This window comes from Ictidomys tridecemlineatus, chromosome 2 (assembly GCF_052094955.1).
Source record: "Ictidomys tridecemlineatus isolate mIctTri1 chromosome 2, mIctTri1.hap1, whole genome shotgun sequence".
Classification (NCBI taxonomy): Eukaryota; Metazoa; Chordata; class Mammalia; order Rodentia; family Sciuridae; genus Ictidomys; species Ictidomys tridecemlineatus.
In genome coordinates this window covers 132,543,112-132,569,714 of record NC_135478.1, presented here as the reverse complement: position 1 = coordinate 132,569,714, position 26,603 = coordinate 132,543,112, and the positions used below count along the sequence as shown (strand labels likewise).

Here is a 26,603-nt window from a genome sequence, read left to right as displayed (position 1 = left end):
CAGTAAGAACAAGACTCTGTGATTGAGATGGAGAGACTGAGATTCAGAAACCGTGGACCAAAGCTGGTGATCTGCTGAAGCTCCACAAATGGGAGATGTGCCTTTCCCATTCAGCTCTTGGTTTGGGACAAGGGGAAACTGAGGGTGCCCCATATACTAGAGGACAGCAGCAGAGATTCCCAGCACCAGCTCTCCTGGAGCCCCTGTGGCCCACCGGGACCCAACCTGGCCAAGGCAGATCCTCCTCTTCCCTCTCTACTTCAGTGGGTTGGAAGGGAATGTGGATGTCCCAGGCTCCCAAACTGGCTGCTTCTCACAGTCCCTGGGTATTTCTTTTAAACACAGATTCCTGGGACCTATCTTAGCAAAAGAGAATAAAGCTTTGGAGGGAGGGGCCCAGGAATCCACTCAATAAACTCTAGGTGCCTCTGCGGCCAGCCTGAGCCCTCCACTGGCAGAGAGCAGCTGTCACCTCCAAGGTGTTTCCAGCTACTCCCCAGTGTGGGCAAGGGCTGAGTTCCCAAGCTCTTCAGATGCCAGAGCCAGGGAAGGTGAGGGGCAGACAGGACCAAGTGACCCAGGGAGATATGAGCCAACTTCCTAGGGACTGCTCAACCGGGTTTCTGGGGTCTGCTCAACAGCTCCTAGAATTGTTATTTATCACCCAAACATAGGACTTGTCTGGGGCTTCAGGAAGGAGACTGGCAGACAGTGCTGCTGTGCTTTTTGAGGGCCAAGACACAGCTGGGGGCGAGGACCCTGTTAAAGTCTTGGCCTCCATCTCACTCAGATGCAGGCAGGAGGGCTACTGGGTGGCTCCCTTGCCTACCTTTCTCCTGGCAAGGCTAACAGTCCTGATGCTGAAGACAGGACCAGCTCAGCCCAGGCCCCCAGGAGCCCTCCCCATGTGCCCAGCCAGTGCGGCCTGGACAGCCCATCAGACCCGGGTTCCAAAAACCCTGAGGAGTTTTGTCAAAAATATCAGCCCCCCCACCCTCCTCGGGGCTGCTCACCAATGTTGGAATGCTTCAGCAGGCGGCAGATCCGAGCCTCTCTCTCCAGCTTCTGGTGATCTGGGGACACAGAGGACAAGGTGTCACCTTGTGCCCCACTAGCTGGGGACTCATGGTTCCATTTCAGAATAGATTCATGAGGGTGTGTAGCAGCTGCCAAATAAAAGAGGATGGGGACATGCCCACCCACGGCCTGGCCTCTGGGGTGCCTGTCCAGCTGTCTTCACCTGCTGAAGGGAGAAGCAGGGTGTGAGCACCTGCCCGGCCATCAGCTGCAGGTCTGGGCAAGGCAAGTTGCAGGTGCCTGGGGCAGAGACACCCATGGGAGGCAGCAGGTAGACTAAGCTGAGGGCTGAGAGTTTCCAGGCATTATTCAAAGAACAGGAAATGCCATATGTTAATAGTGCACTGATTTAATCCTTCACTTATTTGTCCTAATACCATACTCTTTGGAACTTTCTGCTGATACCAAATTTGTTCTTCCAAGACAGTGGTGGGATGTGCTGAACAACCCATTTGACAGGTTGGGAGGGGGGAAACGTGTCCTCCTCAGAGCCCAGAGCCCACCGACGGCTCCCACCCACACAAGGTGCAGGGTCTAGACTGGCTCTGGGAGGGTGGACCAGAGATGAGCAGTCACTGGGCACCTGGATCCCCCCCTCAAGCAGTCCCTCCACAGGACCCTCAAAGATTGGAGCAATTTGTTAGCCAGAAACTTCCAACAGAAGTGTCAGGAGGATTTAAAAAGCTGAAGGAAATTGTAATAGCAAAAACCATAAACCCACATGTAACAGAAGAAGGGAGTGCTCCACTGTGGCTCTGCGGTGACAACAGAATATGGTGCAGCAAGGAAACAGAGTCCCCTAGCTGTACCCACGGTGCACAAGCACACCCCAACCCCCAACATGGTGCTCAGGACAAAAGCAGCAACCAAGGAGTGTCCAAGATGTGCTTCAACGTACATCAAGGTCAAAACCAGGCATATCACTGAGCCACAGACGTGTGGGGGGAGCTGTGAAGAAAGGTAGGTGGATTTTCAGCACTCAGGACAGAGACTGACTCCCTGATGAGACTGGGAGGAGGTGAACCTGTCTAGAACCTCTACCCCTGCTGAGCAGGGTAGGTGAGCACACAATTAAAATGCCCAGAAAGGTGAGCACACAATTAATATGCCAATCAGGATCACAGGTCCTCCTTTACCAAGCTGGGAGCTCCTCCCAGCCCCATCAGCAGGAGAGGAGGGAAGGTACCAATTAAAAAAGGATGCTCAAAAGGCATTCAAACCAGTCTGCAGGCCTATGGTCCCTAGAGGGTGCACAGGGGAAAATCACCCACCTGGCCTGGCCGAAGCATCTCTGGTCAGTTGCATTGGAGCCAGCATGGCGTAGTGTAGGGATGGAGGCCAGACATGCAAATATGTATGTGCCTTTCCCCAGGGCAGCGGTGCCTGCAAACAGGCATGTCTCTGGAACGTGTCCAGAGGGCTTTCCTTCATTCCCCCAGGAAGATCCTTGAGCCACCCTGCCCTGCACACCTGGGTCCCATGTGCTTTCAGCCCAGGCATCTGGTATCCCAAACACAGGGACTAGCCAAGCCTCCAGGTGGGTGGAGTCAGACCCCATCCCAGCGTGCTGCCAGAGGCCCCCACATCCCCACTCCCTCACCTGTACATCTGCCACAGCAAACACCGTTCTTGTCTTCCAACATAACACCCAAGTCCCTGCTGAAATGGAAGCTAAGGCACCCAGAAATGCAGCTGGGTTATTCACAAAGAGAAGTCTATGGGGTGGTGGAGAGGTGCAGCCAACAGCTGGGAGGACCTTCTGGCTGCCCCAACCACACCTGTCATGAGGACAAGTCACAGATAAAGACAGAGAATAACCTAATGTCTCCAAGACTGAAAGGCCCATCTGGTGATGGCCAACCCTGGAAGTAGTTTAAGTGTCGACCCCATTCTCTGATGCGAAGCTTAGAAAGGGAAATCCTGAATCCACACCTTCCAATTGCTCAGTTGTGGTGAGACTGCATCCCAAACCAGGCAAGGTCATGTGTGCGTGGGTCTATATTTAAGTAAAAAGGTGACTGACAGACGGATTGGCTCATTCACTTTGGCAGCAGTCCTACACTCACACATATGCAGACACACACACTTGTGCACACGCATTACACACCTGCTCCCCAAGGGGGCTGGCTCAGAGCAACTTGGGCAAAAGATGTGCTATTTATTCCTCCTACTAGAGAAACATCCCACAGATGTAATACAGTGTTCATTTATACCCCCATAAAAGCACTTATCAAAAAAAAAAAACCCAAAACAAAAAAATGCCAAAAACAATTTTACTCAAAGATCAGGCTAAACTGGAGCCTGCAATTATCCGCCTGCCTGCCTGAATTCTAATGATAGCACAACGTCCCGAGATTCCACCCTCGGGGAATGCCGAGGCCTGGAAGCTTTTCTAGGTGATTCTGCCATGATCTCAGTGTAGAGCCCTGGCTTGCTGAGGCATCCGCTCTGCCAGACCTATATCTTGAGTGCCCCTGAGGTCAGCAGTATGCATGGGGCCCAGTGCGGGGGCAAGGCTCAGGGGCTACAGAAGGACAAGGGAAGGGAAGTGGCCCCAGCCAAGCCCTGCACACCCACGCTGATGACTCACGGCAGGGTTATCAGTAGCTCCTGCAGAAGACACCCCCATGCACCAAGCAGAGCAGGGCCTCAAAGTCAAGGCCTTCTCTTGATGCTCATGGGCTCTGTGACGAAGCCCTTGGTTTGCATTCTATGCTCCTCTGTGGGCTGGTGGGTGGTGTGTGCCTAGAGGCTGTAGCCTCCACACACTGCAAATGTTCACTCCTGCAAATGCTGCCATAGGGGCAGCAAGGCCAATGTGACGGAAGAAGAGGCGACAGCCCAACACTCGAAAAGGACAGGTGAGGGTTGCGAAAAGGCTACCCTTCTCCCTCACCTCACAGCCTTTTGAAAATCAGAGTGAGACCCCAGACAGCTTGGGTCCCACCTACTGCAGAAGCCAGACTACAGCAAACCACTCATGTCTGTGCCCACCTGGATATCACATCAACTAAGGCTCCAGCCACCTTGCAGGAGCAGGAACCACAAGGCTCCAAGAATGGCCATTTCTGACCTACAGGCCTGGAGGACTTGGCATGAAGTTCCCAGGGGCTGACGAGGGGAGCAGAGGCTCCTCTGGGCTGTTACTGTCACCCTGAAGATGATAGGAATAGGGGCCGCCCCGAGTTGTTCAAGGCCAGGACATGGGCACAAGGCACGTGACTGTCCTTCTGGAGCACCTGCCACACAACAGGCACCATCTGTTCTGTGCAAGTTACAGGCAATAACCTGTTTAATTACAGTATGCCCTGAGAGGCCAAAGTGGCCAGGGAGAGACTTCAAATGGAGTCCCCCTCACCTGCCACGCCTCCCTCCCTCAGCAGCCTGTGCAATGGGTGCCCTGAGGGGGGGTTCCCTCAGGTGGTGTCTCCTCAGGCCACCTGGGGCTCCCTCAGGGGGTGTCCCTCAGTCTGGGTCAGCTCATGGGGTTTCCTTCCAGTGGTCTATTTCCGGTGAGGACACTTGAGCTGAGTTAGGCACAAAGAGAAGTCTATGGGGGCAGCGGAGAGGTACACTTGGCAGTGGCTAGGAAATCTTGGCTGCCCCAACTGCATCTGCAGCATGAAGACAAGTCACAGATGAGGACTGAGAGTGGTTCAATGTCTGCAGGTCTGAAAAGCCCAGGATGAGGGCCTGGGGGCAGGAGGGCAGTCTCCATTCGACATCCCAAAGACAGGCCAGTGTGTGGTTCCAGGGACTCCTATGTCCTGAGGGATGGCACTCAGAGGTCATGATCACAGGGCTAGAGGACAAGCCAAGGTAACATTTTCAGTGAATCTCTGTTGGTCATTCTCCATAATTTCCTTTTCTCTTATCCAGAGTGAAGAGGTGTTAGGGGTGGAGAAGTGGAGGTTCCCTGGCCCACGCCAGGCCCCCAGCACTAAGTTTCACTCTCATGCCCCCATCTGCTCTCTGGCAGGGGTGACTCACAGCAGAGAGGGGTGGGGTGGTGAGAGGAGCCAGCATGCAGGGGACAGGAGGGATGTGGGTGGCACCCAGCCCTGCCAGCTGCAGGCTGTCATGGGAGGACACTGGGTGGAGTGGAGGAAGGGCAGGATGGGGAGAAGTGAGGCCTACCCACACCCACACCCACCGTGCACAATCTCAGCCTCTAGGATTGTGGGGATCAGAGCCTGTGGGGAGGTGGGGGCGGGAGCTGTCCCAATCAGGGTCTCCTGGGACCCGAGCCCACATGGAGCTGTACATATGCTGTAAGTCCTGCCTGTTTTGTAGCCTAGAACAAGTGATGCCCACTCTCCGGGCCTCATCTAGAGGTTGGGAACAATATGATGCCTGGTCCCAAAGTATTGTGCTGGACTCAGCATGAAATTGCGTATGCCGGGTACCCACCATGTCTAGCTCATGGTAGATGCTCAAGGATATACCCACTCATCCTGTCAGCCCTGCCTCACCCCAGGATGCTGCTAGCAACCCCCAGAGATCCCTTCACTGGGGAGCCCCTGCCAGTACCAGGGGGTCTCAGGCCCTGGAGAGATACTCAATGATAGGCAGCCTGGCTGGGAAGAGCCCAGGGACATGGACCTTCTGTTGGGAGCAGCGATAAGGCCCTGTTCCAGCTGTCCTGGCCTGGACTTGGGAGGGTAGGGAGGGCCTTTCAGTGGCTGCCAAGGCTCTACTCCCCCAGTCTAAACTAGCCCCTGCAAGTGTGAGCCCGAAGCCAACACCATCAAGGCTGAGGAGATGCAGGCCCACTTGTGTGTCAGCCTCTGGTGGTAGGGACAGTAACTAGAGGTACCCCAAAAGCCAGGGTCATGTTCCAGGACTCAGACCCTGCCAGTAAACCGGGACACAGCTCAACACTGAGGTCTGGGATGAAGGGCCAAAAATTTGCAGTTCATCTAAATCTCACTGGGGGCCTCAGTTTAAAAGGGTGAGGGCAGCATTGCTGTTCCCATCCAAAGGAGACAAGGGCCACAGCAGAGAGGGACTCTTCCTGGGCCCAGGTCTCTTCCTGTAATCCCCCCAGGAGCTGGACCTGCATCTGTTCAACACTTCAGACTGTGGTGGTGGGGTCAGGATCCTGCTCCCTGTATCTTTAGCACATGGCAAAACTACTGACCCCTGTCACCAGGGTCCTGCCCACCTTCCCACCTGTCTCAGCTTTCCAGACTCTTAGAAGGTATAGAACATCACATCACTTAGAACAACTGGGGGCTTCCTAAGCACCGTCTTGTACCAGCATACTTCAACTCATGCATCTCAATCAGGAACCCAATGGCTAGCCTTCTGTGGTGGTAAGATGCTGGGATGAAATACATGGGACATCCTGGGCCTTTGCTCCAGGCCTGGCCTCCACACCCTGCTGGCAAAGTCCTGTCCAGCACCCCCAGATTCCAGGGCTGGGGAACTGGCCAGAAAAAAAAAGTGAGTTCAGATTTAAGGGCCAGTACTGAGAGGGGGTGGCCAGGTAGGGGGAAGCTTCATTCTTCATGAAGAATATCAGCCAAGTGAGGGACCAGGCAGCTCCTCTCCTCAGACTCCCTGGAGTGTTGTATAGGAAGTTAAGCTAGCTAGCCTGGACTTTGTTCAGCTCTGGCCATTCATTATAGCCTGCCTGTCCAGTCTTGGGGTGCAGCTGGTGCAGGGGCTGAAAGGAGGTCTTGGGCAGATACTGGAAATTCCTCACGAAAGAAAAATGGCTCATGAGAGTGAACAGAGTCCTACAAGGCCCCTCGGAGTAACAGCTTGCTTGCTGAGCACTGGCTTTAGGCAGACCTGGGAGAGACTTCCTGTACCCAATAAGGCAAGGCCATTACATCCCCCAACTCTTGTACAGGTGCAAGGAGGCCAGGTGGAGGAGAAGCTGGAGAGACGATGACTCACTGCAGCCCCACGTAGAGTGTGCATTGGGTGGGAAGCCAGCAGCCCTTTCCCCACCTTCCTTCCCACAGGGCTGAGGGTGTCAGGGTGTCAGGGCATGTCTGTAGGCAGAGATGGAGGCACTGTTGAGGAGATGGGCAGTGGAGGCAGATACCCCTTTCCTGCTCGGCCTCCAGCACTAGGGGTCATCAGAATCTCGCTGGGTCTGTGTAGCTGCTGGAGGCTGAAGGATGGCAGACCAATGAGGGAAGAGAGGAGGCTCTCACTGTGGCTTTCTGTGCGTGTTTTAAGAAAGCAACTAGGCAGCCAGCAATTAATGTGACAGCTCAGCCAACAGCTTCACCATGGGGCTGGAGGCGCCTGTGTGCATGCCCTGCAGCTGCTTTCCACCCCATTGGAACAGAGGAGAGGAGCAGAGCTTCAAGAGACACTAACTACCACACACATCCTGCCCTCTGCACAGGAATATCATCCCCAGTGGAGCTACAGGCCTCTGAACTATCTGCCAGTCACATGGGGTGACTGGCACTCTGCAGCCCAGGCGTGTGGGCGAAAGTGTGGCCACTCTCGGGTTTCGTGGCAGGGGGTCCCCAGTGCCTTCCCTCTGTGAGGTCATTTGTCCTTGCAGTTGATGCTTCACACCCAGTGCCCTCTTCAGAATGAGAACCATCTCTAACATGTGGGTGAAGCTCAGCTTTGAAACAGAGATGTGTCTTGGAATTCCTGCTCACTCACTGCCAAGTGGTGGCATTTGTGAGGCCAAAGTTTAAGGCCAATATTATGCGCTGTCTTGACATCCAGAGGAAACAAGGAAGGCCTCCAATGGCCTAACAGATGGCCCCTCCTGACTCTCTTACTGGGGATTAGCAGGCAACTCTCCTCCTCACAGGACCAGGCATAGTTTCTGCTGATCTATAAGCAGTGGCTACAGTTCCCCACAACCCATGGAATTATTCAAACTAGTCAATCACATCTTCTGCGGATATCCAGGGCCACCTCTCCCTCTGGTTACCACAAAGTCGGCCTCCCCCAGCCCTGCTGGTTCACTCCACTCTCAAGAGTAGCCCTGACAACCCGGAGGGACCCTGAGAGTGAAACATCCTTGTCTCCCCTTCTAAGTGCATGTGACTATGTCCTATTGTCCATTTCATCTGTCCAGTGTCAGCTGTCATGTGGACCAACCCCATAACTCTGGGACAGGACTTCCATCTTCACCTCTATGCAGCAGGGTGTGGGGACGAGAGCTAGCTGGCAGCCCTCTCCTCTACTAGTCTCGTGCCAGAAGTCTACACTTGGGGTGGAGTCTCCTCACACCCAGACCCCAGCCCAGCCCACCTGCTCACAATCATGGGCCACCTCAGTCTCCTTCAGGGATGTCAGGGGAGCTGGGATTCTGCACTAAGGACTCTGCACCATGACCCATGACCGTGAAGCACAGATCAGAAATTTCCAAGGGTGACAGCCCCCAGCATTCAAGACTCACCCAGTCACAACCTTGCTCTCAACACGTGGCCACAGGGGTTCTCTCCAAGGAAGCAGTCCTGCCCAGAGCTCCTCACTGCAAAGGTCTTGTGCCCAACCTCTGCCTCTGCCTCCAACACTATCCACATTCTTCTTGTCCTTTCCAGTGACTAGGACAACTGCCCAGATATTCCCACGCATACCAGACTGGATGCCTGGAGACCCAACCCAACCAGAAGCCTGCATTTGTGAGGCCAGGGAGCACTTCTGCACTGTGAAAGGGATAAAGGGGGAAAAAAAAAACAACAGAAGAGACCCAGAAACTAAGGCCACATGGCCGCACTCCAGCACACTAACCACCTGCCCTTGCCAGAGCTTCTTCACAATCCCCTCATCCTTTACTGGCTGAACTGATCTCTAACTTCCCCCTAAATAACCCTCTCTATACCATCCAGAAAGATCTGAGCCCTTGCTGGTCATGTAGCCAGGGAGTTCCAGGGGCATAGGCAGCTGGAGCTCCTGCCAGCTGAGACCAACATGCAGCCAGCACCTATAACTCCCGACTTCCATGGGGGCAGGGAGATGTCCCCGGCCCCCTGCATCTGCCATTGTCTCAGCTTCCCTCTCTCGAGGTTGCTTCTGTCTTCACGGGAGAGGCCTGAGACTTTAGTGTCTTCAGCATATGATAGAGAACACTAGCTGGTGGCACTGGCCACTCCACTGTAGAGCTGGGGTAAGGGCTCCCCTTGTCCACACACAAACATGGAAGCATCATGACCCAAGTGTGCTTGTTATCCAGGACAGGGGCTACCTGCAGGGTGAGGGGCACCTCTGTGCCTTCCAATTTCTCTGTGGCTACTTCCCATGTGGGCTCAGTCTGGGTTTTCAGCTCTCCAGATTATTCACTAACCAAACTGGGACTGCTCACCCAAGTCCTTCCCCAGGCCTCAGACCTAGTACTGTGCTGCTCTTACCCAGGTGGTCTGGGGACATGCATGTTCCCCCACCCTTCCACTCACCACATCAGCTCAGTCCTTGAACTGAATCATCACAAAACCCCTCTCCTCACCTTTCAATTCCCTTAACTACATAATAGGTAGGTAAGGACCTACTAGGTGCACAGCACAGCCTTGGGCAGCCCCCACCCTCACTGGGCGGATCTAAAGTCAAAGCAAAGGAGAGGTAACCTGCTACCACACCGTAGAACCAGGCCTCAAACTTGGACCCACAGCCTCATCCATTCAGCCCCTGTCATCCTGTGCTCATCTCCTGGTGTGGGCATGGGATGTGAGCAGGATCACTCCAGATTTGGGGAATGTCAGCTTTAAACCAGCCGTGAAGGCATTGAGGTCAATCTCCCACCAATTTTATAGAAGAGAAGACTGATGCTGGAAGGTCCAGAATTCAGTCCCCAGCACGTTCCTTGCTTAAGCTGCCTTCAGGGGCTTCTTGTGAGCTCTAGAGTTAAAGCGGCTCAACCACCAGCTCCCAGTCCAGCAAGAAGGTGAGATGCACATATGGGATCCCAAGAACAGATGACAAAATGATACTAGGAGGGCCCTCAAGTTCATGGATGGACCCTCTGATAACTAGGGTCCGTCAGCTCCTCACCCTGCTCCGCCCACCCCCAGGCTCAGGATTCCTCCTTTTAGCTCCCCACACAACCCAATGGGGTGGGCACTGCTCTTGCAGACAGTTCATGGTGCATCCCAGGGATCAAGGGGCACAGAAACCTGATACTGGATACAGGCCAGCCGCTCCCAGGCCTGTAGGACTCTGTTTACATCAGCAGCCTCATTCCAGAACCAGTGGGCAGGTGGCCTGAGGCTCCCCACCTTCTCTTCACTTCACAGATGAGGCCACCAAGAACCAGGACACCCTGCCATGATCTGCTCCCCACTTTGATCCTCCTCTGGGGCCTTGTTTTCATAAGCCGTGGACTTAGCCAAATAAATTTGAGAGGACTAGGAAAACCGGTCCTCTTCCCAGCCTTGTTCCCAGTGCCAGATAAAACACAGATGCCCAGGTAAATTTGAATTTCAGACAAAATTTTTAATTAAAACTTTAGAATAAGTATGTCCCATGCAATATGAAACATACTTTTACTGATTTTTTTCATTGTGTATCTGAAACTTAAATTTAACTGCTAAATCGGGCAACCCCAGCTTGGTTTCCTTAATTGTTCCTGGTGGTTCACCCCACTATGTTCATGGGCACCCCCACTAGGCCCCCCACCTCCCCTTCCAATTCCCTCTACCCCTGCCCACAGGGTATCCTGTACCTGCCACACCGCATAAATCCAAGTTTTGGCATCAGGACCGCACAGTTTAAGATTAACCCTTGGGGTGAGAAGAGGGCGGTCTCCATTTGGAGGGTCACCCACCCCTACAAACCCTCCAAATCCCTGGAAAACGGTTAGCTTCCCTCAAGCCCTTAAGGCTGAAGCGCGGCGGGTGGGTGGCGGGCAGTGGGAAAGGGAGGAGATTTGAGCCGGGGAGAGGAGAGGCGATGAAAGGCGGGTCTTGGGCCTAAAAGACAGAGGAGGGGAGGAGTGCAGGGGAGGGTCCCTAAGAGGGGAGGGCACCGCCTCCCGCGCATGCTCAGCTGCCCTGCACTGCGGCGCCGCGTCTCTATTAACCCAGTTCCGCCGATTCTGAGACCGCACTCTTATCCCCCTGGGTAGGGGTCATTTTTGGCTGCGGGTCGCCGTGGGGCCAGAGAAAGTCGCATTGCCGGCTGCAGCAAGAGCCCCGAGGTTACAGTCCCAGGCAGGTTTCTGGTGGGGATGCAGATCTCCACTCCAAGCCTTTCCCACCCTGGGGTGTGGGCTCAGCCCTGGAGCCCGAGAGACATTAGGACAGTTCTTCCCCATCACCACGGAGCAGGGTGTGTCCCCTAAGGCAGTAGGGGTCATGTAAGATTTGGGGAGGCCAAGGGCTTGAAAGGCAGCTGGACATGGGACCATGGGTGAGAAGAGGCATTCTGTGAGCCTCAATCTCCTGACCTGTGAGGCAAATCCACCTGAGGTCAGCCCACTTGTGGTGTCAGGCTCACCAATGATGTGAGCCCCTCACGGGGAAGGTCTGCCATCCCTGTGCACCCCCACCTGTGAACACCCCCACACCCCACCCCCTCCCACCCAACCACACACACTTTGGACAAAACCTCTGTCTGCCTCAGCTGGGAGAAACCTGGAGACCTTCACACTCAGGCTTTGCTAACTCCCAGTTGTAGGACCCGGAGTGTTGTTCAGCTTCTGTAGGAAGCTGTACACTGACATTATGGGTGTGGGATCTCTAAGCAGCAGTGTGGCTGCATGATGAGGGCACATATAAATCCTGACTGGAGCCAAGGGGCCCGTCCAGGGCAGGGTTCCCATCCCATGATCACACAGTGTGCTTCCACTAACCAGGGGTCACCTCTGCACCTGCTTCCTGAGCAGTGTGCCAGTAAGCATGCCTCTCACTTCCAAACAGGCATCCTCAAAGCCACAACAAAACCACCCCCAAAAGAGCAGTCATTTAGTGTGACAATGGTGGTGGTGGGGGAGACAACAACAAAAAATGTTTCTAAGACTCATGTGCCTAATGATCTCTTTACCCCTAGTCAATTAATTTTCCTCTAGCTGCTTTTGTTAACAATTGTTTAATAATCTCTAATTATTCAGTGCATTCACAGATTTTGAATGTCTCACAATCCTCTATTTAATTAAGTATTAATTTTTTTAAAATCCAACTGTTACCACCTTTGGCATTGTGGGTGTGATCCTGAATGGTGCCAATTACTGGGTGGTTGTGGCTTTTCTGTGTTCGGGCCAGCTTCCTCTTCCTTACTGCAGGACCTCAAAGGATGACGGCTGTGTCTTCTGGGTCCTGGATGGCCCTAAACACAGCAGGTGTGGGAACACAGCATTCCCCACAGTCTTAGTAATGCCGAGGAAGATCGAGGCCCCCACATTTGCACTAGATTCATTTAAGGGCTGAAATAAAGGTGATGGGCAGGCTTCTAGAACTTCCTCTCTAGCCCTGTTCTCTGGGTCCCCCCTCCTCTCTCCTAGAATAACTGGGCAAAGCCATTTCATAAAAGCCTCAACACCAATTGAAGCAGAGTCAGCCAGGCAGAGAGCCTAGGGCCAGGTGGACATCAGAAGCATAGCAATTTCCAACTAGGCTGAGTTGGAAGCTGGGAAAGCCACCAGATGAACCAGCTGCATGTGTACTTGCTCAGTGGAGAAATGTCCTGGGCCACTATCCCAGGGCCTGGGAAGCTCCTTAGCAAGAGGATCCAGGACAGATCATGGAGGAAGGGCCCTGGAGTCTGCAAATGGTACTGGAATGGTACAGGCTATAGAGGTAGCATTCCCTTCTCCACCCCAACCATGAGGACACCTTGTGAGGTCCTCAGAAGCAGGGTATCTTGCTGCCTGTCCATGAAGGGGGATGGCAAGGTGAAAAGAGGGCCCCTGTGGAGCATGACCACACTCAGGCAACTGGTGCATCCCTCTGAGCAGACAGTATTCTCATTTTTTGGTTGGGGAAACTGAGGGTAGGGTGGCTAAACAACCTGCCAAGGTCATACAGCAGGGCAGCCAGAGTTGGCACCAGACATTTACCTGGAGGTGAGACATCTCACTATGAAGCTGAGACTCAGCCCCAGGACCCTTTCTCTTGCCCCCTCCCATCACCCCCTCAGGGAAGCTCAAAGGGTCTGGGGAACACCAGAGGAGCCTTGAGTCCCTATAAGGGTAGGTGGCCACAGAAGGCACTGGACAGAAAGCCTCAGACCAAATCGGCAGTGGTGGCAGGATTATGTCTGCTGAAGGAGACCAGGAAGGAAGCTCCGTGATGTCCTCCCCTGAGGAGTTAGTGAACCCTTCAGCACTGTCACCACCAATCCCTGTGAGGCAGTCTGGAGGAACAGAAGGGAAAAGTGAGGCAGAGCCCACAGCAGTCAAGGCAAATCTGACTCTGGGTTATCTCCTGGATCCCCAGGTTTCAACCCAAAAGGATTGGGTATCCCTGGAAACCAGATTCAGCAGGGTTTGTTGGGCTCCCTGGTAGCATTGTCTATATGGCTGCACTGGGACCAACAGCTGTGATAAGGCAGCCACTCAGGGATGTTCTTGGAGGAAGGCCTTAGTACCAGGAGCCTACAACTAGCTGTAAGGTTCGGCCTGCAATTCTGGCAAAACCAGAGAACTATTAGAAACAGAAACAGGGATGCATAATTTGATATACATTTGATAAGGAATTACTGCTGGTTTTAGGAGGGATAATGCAACTGTGGCTATGTTTTTAGAATCCTTTTTCTGCTAGGAACACATGCTGAAACATGGATGAGATGCCAAATGGTCTGGGTTCTGGGGTACAAACAAAACTGGCTAAGAGCTGCTAAACGCTAAAGCTGAAAATCATTCTGTTATTTTCTCTGTATTTGGGAATGTCAGAAATTTTCCATGATAAAAAGTTAAATAGGACAAAAAAAAAATGCCCAAGAAAATGGCAGGGCAGGACAAAGGTGAGAGGATCTGGAGGGGATAAAACAGCGAGGGTCAGCCTGCCCTGTCCAGAGGGAACTTCCCTGGCCCTGAGAGAGTGACTGTGCAGGAAGAAGACAGTAGGGAAGGAAGACAGTAGGGAAGGATGGCCTGTGGCTACACATAATTCCAGCCCTGCCCCCTCATCCAGCCCAGCTTGTATCAAATGAAAATGTGGCCAGGCACAGGGCTTGAGATGAAGACACTCTGGACAGGGAAACCCCACATCACCACTCCAAGCTGTATGCTCTGGCTGAGACCTGCTCAGGGATCCCACTGCTGGACCCCTCCTAGATGGACAGAGATCTAAGAGTGGCCAGCAGCTCATCTAAACTTTTTCTTAGGATATTAGTGCAGGTCCCCATCCTGCCCAGCCCTCACAGGGCAGGCCAACCCTGCCATCTACATCTCACAGAAGAGAGCACCCCACTACCTACATTCATGACTTGGCAACCACTTGATGCATGATCTGCTCCCTGCTACTCTTGCTTGTCAGCCCTGTGCCTGGGGCTCAGTCTAGCAGCATCGCCACGAAGCTGTGGGTCAATCCACACTGATTCACACCAGCCTGAGACAGAGGGGCAGTGGACAGCAGAGAGATGCTCCCCATTTTGTATCCTACACACAACAGCCCATCCCAAGGTCTGTGTACTCAGAGGCTCCAGGACCCTGGCCAGACCTCTTGACAGCCAGTGATTCCCAGCCACGTGCTCTTGGTAACATCTGCCTACCTAGCACCCCAGCCAGCATTGTTGCCACCTACAACACACTTAGACAATGTCCAGAGCACATCAAGGCTGACCTTCAGAAAGCACTTCCCTCACCTCACCTACTGACCCCTGGGCCACTCCCATCCATCCTGCAGCAGTCCCCTGGGGTGTCTGAAGTATCTTCCTGCATAGGAACTAGGAGGACCCTTCAGAGTCCCCACTGTGCCTGGGCTGCTCACAGCTTAAGTGCAAGACCAACTATTCTGGAAGCTCCACTGGAGAAAACACCCAGTTTCCAACAGGCTGACAAATACGTACAGTTATGTACACACACGCACATGCACACACCACTCCACATAGCCACACTAATGCACACACAGACACACAGAGACAGGTGTACACATGCATATAGGCACACATAGACTTGTACACACACATCTCAGCCTGCTTTGTATCACAGAGCTCTTCTCCATGGTGGCCTTGACAAGAAGGGAGTGTCCTCGCCTCAGGGAGGTTGCCTGAAAACCCACAGCCCAGGAACTGGCACCACACTGGTTGTGGGATCACCCTGAGCATCACAGGTTCCCGAGCAGCTCTGTGTTTTGTTTCATTTAATATTTATTTTTTTAGCTTTAGGTGGATACAATATCTTTATTTTATTTTTATGTGGTGCTGAGGATCGAACCCAGTGCTTCCCGCATGCCAGGCGAGAGCGCTACTACTTGAGCCATATCCCCAGCCCCAGCTCTGTGTTTTGACAGAGAAAAATGAAGCTCACAGCCCTAGGCCCTGGAACACAGCCCCACCCACCCACCCCACCACAAGGCAGGCCCAAGAGGGGCCAGCAGAGCTCACCAATGGCCAGTGGTCCACATCTAGCCCATGCAGAATCCCAAGAGAGGGTTCACCCAGTCCCACACCCCAAAAGCAGCTCCCCCTGGTCCCAGGTAGCCAAAATTTGTGTCCAGATGTTCAACAGGGCTGCTGACAGTGTTCCAGGAGGGGAGGGGTGACATGGTGCTGCCATCTCACTGAGATAGCCACCCATCACACCTGCATTCCTGCTGCCCTGCCATGTTGGGGACTCTATCCAGAGCCCTACCTGGGGTCCACGCACTCCCCATTCAGATCTGTGCCCCATCACCATGGAACTTGCTGTAGACTGACTTCTGGTTTTGTTTTCTGTCAGCTTGCCTGAAAACACCCCCATGAGGACAAAGATCTGTCTTCTCCATCATCAGCAGGTCTTGAGAGGCCCATGATGCACCAGAGCTGCCCCGACCAGCACCAGGCAAGACCTTTCTTCCCATGCCTGCAGTCTTCAGAGCTCTCCCCAGGGTAAGTGGATGCACTGTTCTCCTGCTCAGAAGACTCAGTTAAGAAACTGCCTGTCGTATGCCAAGTTGGGCACAGAGCCAGAGGGTGGCCGTTGACTGCAGCCCTATCTTTCACCTGGAGTCATGGGCTTCTCCTTGGCCACAGTCCTTGGGAAAAAGCACTACAGTGCCTAGCACCTAGTGGGGAAGCTCTGAGAACAGAAATCAAATAGACTTGGGAAAGGGAGGCCATGTGGGGACTCCAGGGACACCCAACCAACGAGTGAAGGTGCATCCTGAACCTGGGGATGAGGACTCATACGTCCTTCAGACAGAGATGCCTTCAAGGCCTTAATACTCCTGCACTCCTTCACCCCCTCCCCCCCAACACACACACAACCTCTACTCCACGAACTCTGAATTCTGCTCCATCCATGTGTAAAACTGCTGGCCAGGCCAAGCTAAACACTGGCCAAGCCTAGGAGGGATCCACTGCCCTGTCCACAGCCCTCCCAAGCCCCTGCCCAGCCCAACCATGGCCACACTGACACCCCTGGGCCCTACCTCTGGCTGACAGCTTCTTGGTGTTGATGATCTTGGCTGCATACTCATGGCCGGTGCAGAGCTTGACGCAGCGTCGGACCACAGAGAAAGCCCCCCTGGGGAGGAGAATACCGGGCAAGAGACAGACAGAAACAGACAGGGAGAAAGAGAGAGCCAATTAATCGCCCATAAACACTCAGTATCCAGCCAGTAGCCAGGCCTTGGGCAGATGGCCAGTGATGGGAGGAAGCCTGGACCCTTCCCACACCACTGGGTACTGCAGGACAGGGCCTAGCCCTCCGGACAGCTCCTGCCAGACAAACACCCTGACAAGGCTGCAGGGAAGGGGGGCCACCACAACACTGGGAGGAGGCTGTCCAGGCCCCCACTCAACTCCCCACTCAATATCCTTATGGGTCAGACGAACTGATAGTCCCCCGGGCCTTCCATCTCCCACGCTCAGGTGTTCTATACCAAGTGCACAAGGCCTAGTTAGTTCTTTTTCAAAGAAAGGGCCAGAGGCCAGCTACCAAGGGCAGATATATTGGTATTTGGTGCAGACCCAGAGACTCACATAAGGTTGGAGAGAGAGGGAGAAGCAGCAAATCATTAAACTGCAAAGTGAGAGGAGAGAGTCCCCTGGAATATTCCACTGTCCTTGTGTCAGAGCAGAGGCTGTGGAGGTCCAGAGTGGGGCGCCACAGGGACACTGACACACCAACAGCTTGCAGGTGTCACACTGAAGAATCAGAGCTTGGGAATGTGGGTTAAAATGATGGTGGCCATCAAGAGAGGCCTTTGACATTTCCCACAAAACTGACACAGAAGAATTTCTACTTCTAGAGACCTGAAGCCCAGAAAGGGAGGAAGCCCAGAGCCAGACTGAGCCCACTACTATGACACCTGACCTCTGTCTCTGTACCCCCAAAGTGCCCAGCCTCCCCACTCAAAGCACAACCTCACTCCCTCTTTGGACTGGGCATCCTGAGTAATCTCAGTATCTAAATTGAGGTTCCATGACCAGAAAGAAGTCTCTTAAGCAACAAACACTTGTTTTTTTTTCTTTTTCTGCTACCATCTTTGATAACAATGTAAATGAACACACTATGCCTCCTTGAATACATTCAAAATGACTCAGGTCCTTCCCATCAGTGACTACCCAGGCAGCCCAGCGGCATCTTCACCTTTTAAAGTCAATCTGCAAAAGGGGACAAGGTCTACCTCGGGAGGGGCTGGGAGGTGGGGAAGGCTGCTCGCTCTGCAGCCTCTTGGTTCTATTTGATTTTTTCACTTATGTGTAACAGTTACATTCTCAAAATATTCCTTCTTATAAAAAATGTAAAGAAAGGATTATTGTTTTGACTCATGACACTGTCCTGAGAGAGAGTGGAGAAAGGGAGAGGCCGTGAGCTTCATGCCTAGTCTGGTTTCAATTCTTATCCATCGCTTCTGGTTGCACAGGGTGACGTAGCTCTCAGTCTCAGTTTCCTCGTCTGTATAAGAGAGCAGAAAGGCCTCTTGGGGCTGCTGTGTGGCTGTTGCCCACTCCAACCTCATCCAATGCTCACCCTCATATTCCCTTCTTGCTCATCAAGAGTTGAGAGCTTCTGTTAGGGGCCCTGAGCTTCCACCTGATCTGTTCCCCACTCAGTGCCTAAGAGGGCATGGTGCCTGCAGTATTGGCTCTGTGGACACCTCCTAAAAGCTCTGGGCCAGGTCCTAAAGGAAGCAGGAAGTCCAGGCTTCCCTGTGCCAGGGATGCAACCTCACATGTGGGCTGACCCTCAGTGGGAAGTTTGCATAGCTGGACATTCATCTCTGAGAAACAGATAGGTGATGCTGGACACCGGGTCCAAATGGGGAAGCCTGTCCCTGGAGCAGGGAGGAGGTCCACACTCATCTTCCCTTCAGCAGAGCCTGCCCCCAGTTGCTGTGCCAACCTGGGTAAAGACATAAGCAGAAATCCCTGCAAGTCACAACTCTTCTGCAGTGAGAGTGGTCACGCATGAAATGACCAAGATCCTACAGCAGATGGATGGTTCAGGTTACTGCTCAGGTGGCCCTCCCCAGGTCAGACACCCGCTTTTCAGCTCTATAGAAGGCTCTGGAGCTGCCCCTGCACTGTCAGCCAGGGTCTAGGATAGTCACGGACTGGGAAAGGTGAGCAGGGATAATGGCAATTGCCACAGGGAGGGAGAAAGGTACACTGGGGACCAGGAGGCATCTAGGCTGGGGGTACCAGCTGCACAGCCATGTGAGAGGGAAAGCAGCAGGCAAAACACCTGCTGTTCAGCAGATGCTCAACAGGAAGGGCCAGGGAGGAAGAAGCCCTTCTTTCTTGGCCACAAGTCCACAGGGTGAGGTGGAGAATATCCAAAGAAAGGACAGGTCCCCATTCCAGTGACTCAGCCCCAGATACAGATACAAAAGGTGGTGAGGACAGGAAGGCTCAGCCCCCAGGATGGCTGCTCTTCCCTATGCCCAGTTCCTCAGCCCCACCTCTTCCACCCTTGCAAAGGGCTTCTCCTCATAATGGCCACCTCCTTCTCCTCTAGCATCCATCTCCCTTCCCCTCCATCCCTCCAGCCTACCACAGGCACTTGGCCAGTAGGTGCAGATCCTCCTATGCCCTCCCTTTCCTTTCTCAGTGGCTCTATCACCTGCCAGGTACTACCCTATCACAAGAAGTCCCCCTGGAAGTGGCCACAAACACATTCAGCATGTGCCACGCAGGCTACAGCTGGGAGCATTGGCATCTTAGATACCTCCAGAACAGGGAGGCCAATGCCATCACCATCCTTTCTTGTAATCATGGAAAGGACTCTGGGTCTGTACTGTAAGCCTGTTCCTGCCACCGCAGTCCAACTCCTCTACATCCTTCATGGCCCAATTCTGACAGCTTGGTCTTCTGTGATTATTACCTTTCACACGGGTCTCAGGTCAGTTTCTCCACATCATTATAATTATTTATCTGTCCGTTTCTACCCCCTCTCCACTGTGGCTTTCTATGGCAGGGCCTCTGTCCTGCCTACCCTGATCCTGGTTTTAGGCATGGTGTCGCCTGTTGATACAGGAATCAGAACTAACGGAAAGCAGTATACGCAGGCTAGAGTACAGAGTGGAGCTGCTGGGCCTCAGCTTTGTCCAGCCCAGTGGTGCAGTGGCTGCTAAAAAGCCAGGGACAGGGTGAGATTGGGCTAGACTATGGAGAGAGGACATGGAAAAGGGGACCCCTAGAGTGGCCAACAGGAGGGAGACTTCTAGAATCCCCAGCAGGAGGTGGGCCCCACTAGAGTAGTGCAACAGGAAGGGAACACCTACAGCTGTCCAACAAGAGACCTCCCCCTCCCACCACCACCAAGGCCTCCCCTGTGGGTAGACAAGCATCTCTGGGACAGAGGCCACATGGGCAAAGGGTCAGACTCAGAGAAAACAGAAGTAAGGGTCTAGGGAAACCCCCACACATAAATAGGCCTGAAGCCCCCTCTGCTCGTCCAGAACTACAGGTGAGCAGGACAGGCAGTGGCTTGTGGCAGAGGAGACATAAATGGTGCCAAGGCAGGAAGAAGGTCCAGAAGCAGGTAGGCGGGAGGGTCTCCCTGTCAACACTCCTGCTAGAGACTGGCTGTGAACTTCATCTGAACATCAAGGTCACTTGTGAGATGCCTGGCATGGGACACCTGCCACTGAACTTACTAGGAAGTGATTTGAATAACTCATTCGGATCATGAGGCCCCCAGGTACCAAGTGCGTTATGGGGCTTTTAAAATCAAATAAAGCTAATTAAAACAAGAAAATACTCTTTGAGTCTTTCCCTTGCTGAAGGCTCAAAACACTTTCTCATTTGCAGTGGGATCAACAGTACCAGGGAAACGGGCCCTGAGAGAGAAGAATTAATTCTGCGCAGGAATGGAGCCCTGGAACTGCATGGCCCGTTTCCGTGAGCTGCTTGGGGGCTGTGGGCACTAGCTACCTGCTTCATTGCTGGAGGTAAAAATCTCTTTACCCAAGAAAAGGGACCCTGCCAGGAGAGCACCAGGTCTTTCCAGCTGGCTATACTGCACAGACTACATGAGTGCATGGTGAGGAAGGGTCAGGGTTTGGACACATTCACAGGACCCCATCTGTGCCTATCTTCTCCTGGAGCCTCACTGGCTCCTCCCACCTTATGACAGACAGCTCATCCCAGCTACTATTCCCAGCCCTACTGCTCCTCAGAGGTAGAATATGGCCTCTGGTTAGCCCTGACTCTGAGCTGCCCCCAAACCAGAAACTACCAGGAACCTGCCACCTGCTGCTCTCTGTGGCTCCCACTGGCCCCCTCAGAGCTCCCTGACATGTGGCTTTGTGGTCCTCTCCGCCCTCCATCAGACCTTGCTAGCCACACTGCAACCTTGTCCTGCCATCCAGGCTCCCGTTCCCCTTGCTCCACTGCCTGGTCACACCCACATCTTTCCAAGGTGAACTGGAGGGAAATGTCCTTGAGCAGCATGGCCACTGCTGGGCTGAAATAGCAGAGACAGGAACGTTCTGAATCTCACCTGTGATCATAGTAGGGTCTGCAAAACAGCTTCTCATGGACCCTCCCATGCCCGACTTTCTAGTGAAGCTAGGGTTACCCTGACTGTTGGCTCTTGGAGTGCTAGTTAAGACACCATAATGATACCTTCTGTCCCCGACGGCCAGGCAGACCCTGCTCACGGGCTGGGGATTTTTGTCAGTGAGGGAGATAATAATGCTCCTTATTAAACAAGGCAATCCATGGAGAAGGCACTTTCTGGCGCCCAGAAAGAACTGACAACACAACTCTGTTCCCAGGGTGGTATGGACGGGAACCAGGCTCTGCGATCCCCACATCAGGCTTCAGAGCCCCTGCACAGCAGTGCTCAGGAAAGCTGAATCAAAGGGTACTCTCAGCTGCCTCAATACTTGGATTCTATCTTCCTGGTGGAAATTCCAGAGTCACAGCAACTTCTCTCCCCTGCTCCCCTCTTGGCTTCCCCCAGTCCCACGTCCACACCCCACCCCGCCACCCCCGGTTTTCTCCCTGTGTACTCTGGGCTTTCATGCCTCCATGCTGGGCCTCTGCTGGCCTGTCCAGGGTTGTCACCAGCTTCCTGCCAGGCCTGCTAACTATTTGCGTAACTAAACCTGACAACCGGACTTCGACCTTCTCCCACAAACGCCTTTGGTTGCTTGACAACGCAGTGCGGGCATTTCACATGCTCCCAGAGGCCAACCACAGCAACAGCCCAGGGATGAGTCGGAGACCCTGTCTGTCTACAGAAAGGCTACTGCAGATTCCAGGGATTCTTATTTTGTAGCAAAAAGATGCCCAAGAACCTTGCGTAAAAGCAAATATACAACCCTGTTGACCTATTTTGTAAATGGACATTTCCCATTTGGATTTTCTGTGTAAGGACTCAGGAGAGTCAGGGCTGATCCTCCAGGAAGAAGCACAGCTCTCCCCAAACCCTGGCAGATCCTATCTGGCAGACTGGCAGATTTTTTTTTTTTAATAGGCTGAGCGGACAACAGTTTTATTTCCTGCTGTAAATTACTAAATAGCTGTTCTGAAAGTAGCCTCAGGTCATCCAGGTCCAATTTCCCAGCCTGGTCAGCCCCAAATGGGCTGTGTCGATAGGGATCGGAGCCAGGGCTAGTCCAGCAGGTGCAGGTCCATGACCACACAGAGGGCTTGCACATAAAAAAAAATTAATCAAGTTGCTATTTAATTGTGTTCTGGCTTACAAAAAATGTCCCTACCTTCAATTATAATGAGCTCTGGGAGGCAAAGGAGGGGTGGCCTTTTATATTTATTTTATTCACTTATTTTATTTGAGATGGGGTCTCACTGTGTTGGCTTTGATCTCCTGGGCCAACAGGATCCCCCTGTCTCAGCCTCCCACATAGCTAGGATGACGGGCTTGCCCCATTGTGCCCAGCCCTTTTATATTTTAGTACTGATCTAATCAGCTTGGTGGAAATAATCACTTCTATATGAAGCAGAGTGTTGAGATTACTGTGGTGTTGTTTTCTTTTATGTATTTCTCTGCTTACAGTGTCCACAATGGAGTACACAGGATTGTTTCAGAATATGTTGAAGTCCCTGTCAAATCCCTAATCTGAAACGCTGTTGGTGCAGCTGCACTGATGTTATTTGTGCAGGTGTGCAGCTCTTACACCGTGGGGAGGTGTCTTTTTACACATTTAGGAGCAGCTCGTCTCTATTTTTCTGCTTTCCCCCTCATTATTTCTCCACACCTTTAGCAAATCTTTAACAGATGATCAGACCTGTGCACTGCTCCGCCCTGAGGAGGCCCTCCGGATGCCCTCCAGTGTTTAACCTCCACAGTCCCCCTGACCTGGTGTTGACCAGATGACAAAAGCATTTCATGTAAATATGTGTTACACCAGGCAGGAGCTGGAGGCCCCCAGGACAGGAGTGACATGCCACAGGGTGACAGACACTGCCCATCACCCACCCCTAGGAGTGCAAAGAGCAAGCTGCACTCACAGGCTGCCGAGTGCCCACATATCCTGGGTTCTGAAAAATGGTCTTGAGGTAGCCCTGCTGGAGATGAGCGGCTGGACAGCACTGAATTCTGTGTTGAGCACTCAAACTCCCTGTGGTCTCGGCTGGCATCCAACCACTGCTTTATCATTGATTCCAATTTTGTTTTTGCTTTTTATATTCAACATCACACATGATTTCCATGTTTTGACCGAAATCCCTTCCTCATTTTGGTCGTGGAGAACATTCCTTCCAGTCGATACTTCTGAGACTGCCAGGCGTTTGCCATGCTTCCAATTTGCTGTCTCATAAACGGCCTGCCATGAGTGGTTCAGTTGTTTCTACAGGATTCATTTCCAAGGTGCACTTGCAGGGTGGTTTTATCACAATTTACAACACCAGCCATGGAAAGCTAGTCTCTCCACTGCCCAGGGTTCCAACCTTGGCCTTTGAGAGGTCTTCCCTAGAAATCCTGGCGGCTCATAGAGCCCTGCAAAGGTTCCTCAAAGCTCTCTCCTTCTCTGGGCCAGGGCTCCTCTGTTTCCTGGCAGGCAGGTGCACCTCTGCCTTCATGATCACATGGTGTCCACTGGGAGTCTCTGTGTAAATTTTTTCCCTTTTTATAACCAAACTTAGGGCCAGTATAACCTCACCCTAACTTGATGAATACACATCTGCAATTACCAAATTTCCAAATAATATCACCTTCTGAGGTACTAAGGGTTAGGGTTTCAACATATGAGTTTAGAAGGGACACAATTCAGCCATAACACAGGCTGACCCCCAATTCTGCCTTGCAGAATCTGCCACTGAGTGCAGTAGGGAACAATTCCCTGCATTATATTCCCCAAATATTTGCACCATTGGACGTTGACAGATGTTAGGTACAAAAGGGGTTTCGTGAACAAAGAAAAAGGGAACCAGCAGTTTCCTTTCTTCTTTTTTCACATCAGGACTTCTCAGGGCCTTTAGTGCGGTCATCGGTACTGAGTCTCAAAAGAGGGAGAGAGAGAAGCAAACGTTCCCTAACCTATTTGACCACAGAAATCTTTATTCACAAAAGGCTCCAGAGGATGGAACATTCTTAAGACTGAACACCAACCCCTTTCTGAAGCCTCCTGTGCCCCACAGAAGCCCACAGCAAATGCTTCTGAGGACGAGCATGTTAGGGAAATGCTACCCATCTGTCCACTTGAGGACACACCCAAACTCAACAGACCTATCTTGGAACTACAGCTGCTCTTCTTGGGGTCACTGTGTACACATTGCAGACCAAGACAGCCTCAGTGGGGTTCCTTCTTCTTTCTGCCTTCTCAGTAGGGCAGGGCTGAGCCTGTGGGGCCCCACCACCTCTGGCTTCCTATCACTGGGGGTTCCTTCCTCTGAGGACCCCCCCCTCCTTCAGTGCATGGAGTCCTTCCCCCACAGGTAGAGAAGCCTCACACTTCAGTGCTGCAAAACCCCAGACCCTCCAGGCCCCACTTCCTGTTCTGCATCCTCACCTCCCTACCCTGAGTGGCTGGATGTCATCTGGATGAAGCAAGAGAGTGTATCTGGAGACTACTATTTTCTTTACACTTCTGACAATGCTTTAAATGAAGCGGAGGTTGTTCCTTGTTTGCCTGATGAGGCGCATTTGTAAATGGCCATGCACAGGAACCTTTTCACCGTGAGTGAAGGTGCCATCATTTTCACTCAGCCACGTAATGGTGTCTGCAGGGTTTTCTCTCCTACACTGACAGTTCTGTACAGGATGTGGGAAGAGTATGATGTTGACCTGTTTCCATAACACTGTGCTAGATTTCAACTTCACAGGTCCCAATCCTCACAACACCTGGATCACCACCTCTCCCTGACACAACAGGACTGTCTGGTCATCCTAGAGAGCTTAAGGCAACAAAGCCGATAGAACAAGAAGATGGATGGCAGCAGGGCTGGGCTGGGTCTGATCTTTTCACCCAGCACCCCATATGCTCAGGTCCTTCTCTGCGGAATGGGACCCCCAGTCTCTGCCTCTCTTCCTGGGTCCTCCCCACCAAAGCCCTTAACCCCATGGGCCCCTATAGGAGGCTTCTGTCTGTTTCTCACAGAGGGGATAGGAGGGATAGGGCAAAGGGTAGGGACCAGGACACAGGCATCCTGGGCTGCTCCCACTGTGAAAGACTGCTGAGAGAGGCATGCATGGACAGCAAGAGGGCTATGAAATGGACCACTGGTCACTGACTGCTCCCTCCTCTATCTCAATGACAAGCCCAGGACTGGCTGCAGAAAGCACTTGGCAACATCTGCTAAGGAACAGAAGGAACCCTAGAGTACAGCTGTATGAATATACAATGATTGATTAGCAATGTCGGTCCTGGGTACTGGAAGGGCACTGTGGGCTATGCAAACTCTATCCCTGGTCTAAAAAGATCCACAAACCAATAGACTTGTCTTCCAGCCTCTCACAACCTGTGTAAGTCCCACCTCTTAGACCTCTGCTCCTCTCTCCTCCCGGGGTGTGTGTGTGTGTGGGGGGGCAAGATGATCTGGGAATTTACCCTTGACTTTAGCAACTGGCACTTCACAACTCAAACCCATCTGGTGGCAACTTCTCTGCTGTAAGCTTTGCGATTACTTCCCTGGTCCTAGCTCATTCCACAGGTCCCATGGCCCCCTGTGTAGGAGCAGTAAGAAACACATATCTGTTTTCACACTCCTAAAAGTGTACCCAAGGATGACACCCTCACCTCCTTGGCACTTCAGCCATGGCTCAGCCTAGCACGGTACAGCATATCCTCTTACAGCAAATATTTGGGAGGTACTGGCCTCTCCAGGATCCTATAGAACCTTCCTAGGACACCATAGTTGTGTACCCACCTCTCCCAACACAGGGTCAGACAGGTCCCTGGGAGGAGCAGGGTCAGACCCAGGTGGAGGTGACAGTTAGCAGATGGGATTCTGCAGACATGGATGATAGATCTGCCCCAGTGGATCTACCCAGGATGTACTTTCTGTTCCCACCAGGGATGTGGGACATCAAGGAAAGAAGATCAAGGCCCATGATTCTTGGACCCAGAGAAACTGAGAGTAGAGAGAAGGGCAGCTTTGAGTCAGGAGGACCCAAAGTGAATTCTGGAGTTGCAATTTGGTGACTATTTCACAATGGATTTAATGATATATATCTCACGGGCTTGATGAGATAAGATAACAGGGGCCTACCTCAAAGCATGCTGAAAAATAAATCACGAATAGATTTTTTTTTAAAAATGCCTGGAAGTTGTCACTTCTGCCCTCATAGACAAAAAGATGAACACACTGAAAATCCACAACCCTTCTTGGATCCATTAAAGAATTGAGAAAACAGGTAAACTGCCCTCCCCTAAATCGGAGAGACAGATACGGAGAATCACAACTTACCAAAGCAGAGACCTCCCTGGGAACCAGTGCTGGGGTAGGAAACCTGTACTGTGACTGATGAACTGCTGGAAGCTCAGTGTGGACAAGCCTGAGGGTTAAAATCCTGGGTGCCGGGCTGGGGATGTGGCTCAAGCCGTAGCGCGCTT

The 26,603-nt window shown here is 52.6% G+C and overlaps 1 protein-coding gene across 16 annotated transcripts in view; it reads right to left on the bottom strand.

Moving 5' to 3' along the window:
- The window catches only part of Camk2b (calcium/calmodulin dependent protein kinase II beta), a 94,600-nt gene that overhangs the window by 39,630 nt on the left and 28,367 nt on the right, over positions 1-26,603 (bottom strand). For 15 of the 16 annotated variants that reach the window (XM_078039810.1, XM_078039811.1, XM_040291885.2 and 12 more), the window contains exons 2-3: positions 16,566-16,660; positions 1,014-1,073 (exon numbers count right to left, since the gene is read on the bottom strand). In XM_078039810.1, coding sequence (XP_077895936.1) covers positions 1,014-1,073; positions 16,566-16,660 — 155 coding nt within the window. The remainder of the gene's footprint in view (positions 1-1,013; positions 1,074-16,565; positions 16,661-26,603) is intronic. The other variant, XM_078039814.1, reaches the window with a different exon arrangement.